At 35.8% G+C, this 7092-nt stretch overlaps 1 protein-coding gene across 1 annotated transcript in view; it reads right to left on the bottom strand.

Moving 5' to 3' along the window:
• Positions 1-820: 820 nt before the first annotated feature.
• The window catches only part of DCAF17 (DDB1 and CUL4 associated factor 17), a 32524-nt gene continuing 26252 nt past the window's right edge, over positions 821-7092 (bottom strand). Inside the window, exons 11-14 of the mRNA XM_065880148.1 lie at positions 4960-5050; positions 4153-4236; positions 1774-1929; positions 821-988 (exon numbers count right to left, since the gene is read on the bottom strand). Coding sequence (XP_065736220.1) covers positions 821-988; positions 1774-1929; positions 4153-4236; positions 4960-5050 — 499 coding nt within the window. The remainder of the gene's footprint in view (positions 989-1773; positions 1930-4152; positions 4237-4959; positions 5051-7092) is intronic.

Below are 7092 nucleotides of genomic sequence, written 5' to 3'. Positions count from 1 at the left end.
TATCTTATTGCCTAGGTATGAAAATATTGCCTAAGCAGAACTGGAAGACTCACCAAATAAATAGAAGAGTGAAACGAATACAACATTCTTAGATGTATTAACAGCTAAACAGCCTACATATGAGAAAAAAAATTTCACTTACAGTTTGCTTGAAATCTTTTACATTAGCCTAATAGAAACACAAAAAACCAATGGGAACATCAAACCAAGAGAATAAAACCATGGAAGAAAAGATTATTGGGGAACTACAGCCAATTCCTGATACTATATACAAACACAAAACATATATACATATACATTTTTTTTAAACTGTGATGACACATTTTTGGCTCAAAGTATTCTTTCATATTATAGATCTCATTTTCCATCCTTAAACAAAGTTTGGGTGAGAGGATACAGGATTTCTTGATTTCTTTCTGTATCTTTTGTATCTTTCTTTTTATCTCTCCCCCTTAGTTTTACTAATCAAAATCCCAGGCCATCCTTTAACAACCACGTTAAACACCTACTCATCAATGACCCTCTCCCAATAATTAGAATTAACCTCTTTCTCTGCTCTTCAATGTTTTATATTTGCATCACCACCCGCCTAAAAACTGCAAAATGTTAGACTTCTTGGGATGTCATTGTAAAAAATCTCTACATAAAATGAAGTACTCACCACCTTGTATGGCAAGAGTTTAAAAAAGAAGTCACAGTCATCTGAAGTCAACACAAGACCTTTTCTGGAAAATACTGAAGAATATGCTATGCAGATAATAAAAAGGAGGACTGGACATGGCTGCTGGGGTGTTTGGCTAGAAGTCTCAGAAGTTACATCTCAAAATTTTAAATTATTGCAATCCTTTTTACAACTTCTGTTTGTGGTTTCTTCTTCTTCCCCAGGGTCACATACCATCTGGTAAACATAGCAGCTGAAGACCCTGCTGGGTTTCTGTTCTATGTGTAGTACCAAGTCTCTGTCAAAGTAAACTTCGTGGCTATATGTCTGTAACGAAAACAAAGGCAAATGGAATCTCCTCTTCACATAATCATATGCACTACTGAGTCATTAAAATGTCACAGCGTCTATGCTAGGGATGTTCAAATATACACTTGGAGGCAAAATAGCTGCCAGAAATAGTTTATTTTTCATTATTTGTGGATATGCAGATGACTTATGAGAAAAGCATTACACAAAATGTTGAGAATGAAAAGAACCCTGGACTTAGGAGTCTGAACACCCAGATTCTATTGCCAACATTGCCACTATTTCATTTGTGACCGTGGGCAAGTTGCTAAATCTTTCAGGTTCTCCATTGATAAAACAATGATTGGGTAAAGTAACATCTACTGTTCTTTATAATTTTTATATTCTATAATACTTAGAAGAGCAGACAAACGCTTCTAAGAGCGCTTGAAAACCCTACACGCTTAGATTTGTCTCTATTAAATAACTGCGGGGATTTGATACAGCATACTTTTATTTTTTAAAACATTACCAAACTTATAAAATAGGAGAAAACTAGACTATGGTAAGGAAATAGACAGCGTGTCTCATGAAAAAAGCATAAAACTTTATCTTTAAAGCCAATGGTAAGGAGAAATTCTCATCCCTAGAGGAGAAAGTCTAAAGAAGTACTCATTTTGTCCTGCATGTAGGATGATAACCTCTTCCATGTGGTCACTGGTATAGGTGAACCTGGACTGACGTGAACACAGTAACATCTGTTCCAATAAATGTCACCTATAAAGGAAACTCTTACAACTTTGTATTCCATGGATTCTACTCACCACATCCCATGACTCCACGAGTGGAATGCTTTTAAGTAAAGTTCCATATTCATTACAGTGGAAATCCAGGTGAGCTTTCCCTTCAGCATCTATTTGAGTAACAGCTACCACAGAAAGCAAATCTAACTCATCTTCATAGTCCACAATTTTGAAAGTCTTGGGGAATAGATAAAGCAAAAGAAAAGAGGGGCAAAATCCAGTTAGGATTATTTCTACATTTGTGGCTTAACTACTATTTATAAAAATATGTAGAAAGAAAAATGAATGGGTGGGAGCATAGATAGAAATGTGTTTCTACTTATCTGCCTAGTAAAATATCAGTCTCAAGATTTTTAGGACTCAAGATGTATCCTACAGATTTTGATGAACACAACCAAGTCTATGTAGATCTCAGCCAAAGTATAACTGAAATTCTCTATTATGACAGCAAGCCAGAGTATCTCCAAATTTGAAAGAGGTATTCAACTGCTGACACTGATAGGTGTGTTCACTGGTTTCCAGATAGGACTAAATATATAAAACTCAGTTCTGAAACTTGAAGACTTCCCACTGTGCTTGGAAGGTTCTCATACCAGAAAAACACAAGTCATTTCAAGAAGAACTGATAGCCCATCATATACTATTTATGACCCTATTTGCCATCCTTTTTTAAAAAAACCCTTTCTTAGGGAATTCCCTGGTGTTCCAGTGGTTAGGACTACATGCTTTCCATCCCTGGTCGGGGAACTAAGATCCTGCAAGCCACGTGGTGCAGAAAAAAAAACCTTTTTGGTTCCCTAAAGAAAGCAAAAATGGCTGCTTATACTTGAGGGAGAATATTAGGAACAGAAATCCAACCCACAGAACAGGACTGGGATAAGAGACGTTAGTTAGAAATGATTAATGATGGTAAAGACATTAAGAGAGAAAAATCTAACCCCAGAACTCTGTCTCAAGGAAGAAAACCTGGGACTCCAACAGTCTCATGGGGAAGGAGATCTATGCTCACCCATCCAGGGATGGCACATCTTGACAGGCACAGCAAGTTTCTCTTAATCACCAAATACTAAACCTTCACTCACATTTGGTCAAACTGCTTTTTAATCCATTTACATTTTCTGCCTTTACCATCTATGACATAAAAATTTACGTAGATTTATTACCAGTGATTCCTTTTAATTTACTTTTTGCCTTAATCTTACCTTGGGCAAACTTCAAAAGGTGACTTCTTGCCTGAGTGTCAGTAATTTTATAGGTTTTAGTCACAACCCCTTTCAACTTTTCCTTTACAGGTGAAAAGTTTTTGTTTTCTAATCTCACAATACAGAGTATCTTTCTCTTTGCTACTACCTTCTCCCTTCTTAAGTATTCTTGCCACCTTTTGGTAACTTTGGTATGTTTTTTTTTTGAATACAGTTTTACATACAGGGTAGGAAGCTTTCTGCTTTGTTCTCGATGGTTCAAAAGAATAAATATATATTTGGTTCAAAAGAATATATATTTTTTCATTTTTGAGAGTAGCCACATACTGTGCCACCTCCAACCTATTTTAAAAGATTTTTAGAAACTATCCTTAGGGCTTCCCTGGTGGCGCAGTGGTTGAGAGTCCGCCTGCTGATGCAGGGGACATGGGTTTGTGCCCCGGTCCAGGAAGATCCCACATGCCGCAGAGCGGCTAGGCCTGTGAGCCATAGCCACTGAGCCTGCACGTCCGGAGCCTGTGCTCCGCAATGGGAGAAGCCACAACAGTGAGAGGCCCGCGTATTGCCAAAAAAAAAAAAAACAAAAAAACTATCCTTAGAGGGCTACTCAATATTTCTACCTAGAAATGGTCATATGAACTATATAGTTATAGAGTCTAAAGGGATTCAGTATTTACACAAAGGCTATATGTCTGAAGTATGAACACTTTGAGTTGATTTCATAAGTAATTCCAGTGCTTTTTTTTTTTAAAGAAAAGGATAAAAATGTATTAGCTTAGTGACTGGCAATGTCAAGTTGAGGCCAAAGGCTGAACTGATTTACCACACCCTTACACCCTCCTCCTCTGGCTCATGAACATTAACAAATACATCTATGTCTAGTAAGTGAAAAACAAGGCAAAAACCATAGTCATCAAGATATAACTCAATAATTTTCTATTAAGAGATTTCCCTAGGAAGTGTGCATATCAACAAAACAATAAGCTAATAATAGTGTTTTCAAATCATTTCGGTCCTATGAAATCTTCTGCAAACAAAATCTTAAGAATAATTCCAATATTAAAAGAGAGGAGACAGAGACACATCGGTTCAAATAGCACACACAATCCTACAGACTAAGGTTGCATGGAGCTCCCCAACCTCTACCCCAGGGCAAGTTCATACAAGCTTAGTTTATTATTTCTGGCTAAAGTAATACCTCTTGTTCTGGGTCATCATCCAGAAGGTTAAAGCTTTTTTTTACCACCCGTCCAGAAGCTGTAACAGTGGGTAAGTTTTCATTCTATCATATGGAGAGAAATAAAAATATATGATAAGTCCTATTATGTAGTCAATGGCAAAACTGTATTAATGAATTTGTTAACTAACCAACCCTTCTCTAACATCCACAATTCTTTCCTCAACTGAGAAAATTCTGAACCAGATTTTGGATCCTCCAATTAATAAAAATACTTTATTATAGTAAAGTTTTTAATGGATAAAATATCAAACTAGAAATACAAAGGTTACAGATTTGTTACTTCACCTGCCCTTCTGATTTTTGCCTTAGTATATAGTACAGCAAATAAAGAGTCGATCTGCTTTTGGAAATTTCCCTCTGTATGATTTTCTTCAGGCTCTTAATTTGTATGCTAAAGACAAAGAACCATTTGAAGTCAAAGAATGGTGTGTAATTTTTTAAAGTTTATATCTAACCTTTCTTACCCTAAGTGTGCACAATTAATTAAACCCAAAGGTTGATAATTCATCAATAAAAACTTAAAGAGAAATCCAGAAAGGAAACAGAAATAAGCAAAAGATAAAGTCAATATCATCAACTCTCTTCAAATCTCATAGATATTATACATGGGGCTAAGACTAGCTACCCATGTAGACAAAATGAACAGACTTTTATAGAACTGTGCTTTTCTTTTCTGCCACACTAAAAGATAAATACATTTGCATATTATATTCTTATATAGAAAGACAGTGATATACAAAAGATTTTAAAGTACTCCTGACTTACTTTGTTCTTCTCCCTGTTGGCCAAAATGACAAAATCTTCAGAGATCTGATGCTGGGCACTATTATTTTCTACTTCACTTAGCTTTAAAACTCTGAAAAGGTAAAAAGGATTCTAAGAACCTAAGATCTTAACACACCATCAAAATGTCAAAGTTGAACTACTGAAGAGAAACTTAAATGAAAATTATGGTAACAACACTGAGTTAGTTCTCTTCTCCTCCTGATTAGTCCAAAATATTAATGTCTGATAACTTAAGTGTCCATAAATTTCTTCAAATTTAGAGATTCTGTTAAACAGAAAAACAGGATATGTGACAACAGGTGCTACTGAAGTAGGTAATGCAGCAGCTTGCTGAGGCTTACACTATCTTCCAAACTGGCTTAATGAAAGTTACTCTAAATAACCTCCTCTCTACCATCCTGCAGCAGGTCTTCAACATTTCAGCTTTAACAATGGCATTATAGTAGATATTTACATTTTTATTTCTGAAGATAGAATGAGGTATCAATGAACAACACTCAGAGTTAAATATAATATAGACTGGATTAGCAACTAAGTTCTAAACCGAGAGTTTTCATAGTAGAGTAATATTTTAAAACTGCAAATGACTTCTTTTCTTTTTTCTTAAGGTTATATTTAAAGATTTGAGTTTTCTGAGTGCAAATGACCTCACGGATCAAGCTTATTAAGCAAGTGAAAGTAAAAGAATTTTCTCACCACCTACACAAATCTGTTCACAGCATTAACAAGCATCAAAAGCACAATGTCCTCAAAGCTTCAAGTCTCAAATGCAGGCAAAGAGAAAAGCAGGGAGAAGTAGCCACTGTGGCCAGAGAGAGCTGGAGACCTTAGAGTTTGCCAGAGACAAAGAAATCAGATTACATTTTAAATTCCTTAATTAGTTATCTTAATTAGTGCCAATATTTAAGAGTGTCTATCTTTTAAAACCTAGCAAAAGGGCACACACTCTTTGTGGACCTTATTTTCTTAAACTCAAACTAATATAAAAGATGTGTGGTAACAAACATTAAGAGTAAGGTTTATTAAAGCTGACCATACTTTTTATGACTTTTTATAAAAGTTCATAATCTTTTTTCATTAAGTCCCTTCATCTTCCTTATAACTGATTCAGAGTAGACTAATTATCATGAAGCATACAAAATAAAGAATGCAGACACTACTCCTCTTATTCAACAAATACTTACTGAGCACCTGCTCTGTATTAAGACCTATGCTCAGTGCCAGGGTTACAGGTGTCAACAAGATAGACTCTTTCCCTGTCATGGAGCTCCTGATTCCCAACCTAGATATTCAAACAGATAATCATACAAATAATTAATTTAAATTGCTGTAGGTGCTACAGAAGATTACATAGTGGGTAGAGTGAAAATATGATGGGGCAGCTAATCTAATGAAGGGTGCCAGGGAAGCACTCTTTGAAAAAGGGACATTTAAGGGGGCATAAAATATGAATAGAAATTAGGCAAAACAGGTAGGGGAAACAGACTTCAATTAGAGGGAACAGGTCCTTAGCTTTGTGAAAAGACAGCATGACTGAAGTAAATTGAGTGGGAGGAATCTTTTAGACCAGCTAAGTATGTGGTCTTTATCTTAAGCGCAATAGGAGGTCATAAAAAAGTTAAAGCAGAATTCACTTGGTTAGGTTTTTGTGTTTGTTAATGTTTCTAAAAATCACTCTAGCTGCTGAGAAGAAAACAGACTTAAAGAGTAAAAAGTAGATCCTTGGGAGTCCTGTAAGAAGGCAAATATTATAGTCTAGGCTAGTGATGACAATGATCTGACCAAGGTGGTGACAGTGGCCAAGGGCAGAAAGAGGCAGATTTAAGAAATGTTTAGTAGCAAAATAAACTGGATTGATGGGATATATGGTGTGTGTGTGTGTGTGTGTGTGTGTGTGTGTGTGTGTGTGTGAGAGAGAGAGAGAGAGAGAGAGAGAGAAAGAAAATGCAAGTGAGTGTTTAAGTACACGTATACTGATGAAAGACAAGAAGGTAAGAAAGTGCCAAGAATGATTCCAGACTTATGACATAAACTTAGATGAGAGGTTTGTGCTAAGAGAAATTTTGGAGTTTTGGTGTACACAAGATCTTTAAAACCAAGGGAATAAACAGG

Source organism: Phocoena phocoena, chromosome 7, assembly GCF_963924675.1.
Source record: "Phocoena phocoena chromosome 7, mPhoPho1.1, whole genome shotgun sequence".
Taxonomy (NCBI): domain Eukaryota; kingdom Metazoa; phylum Chordata; class Mammalia; order Artiodactyla; family Phocoenidae; genus Phocoena; species Phocoena phocoena.
This window is presented reverse-complemented; position numbering and strand designations above follow the sequence as displayed.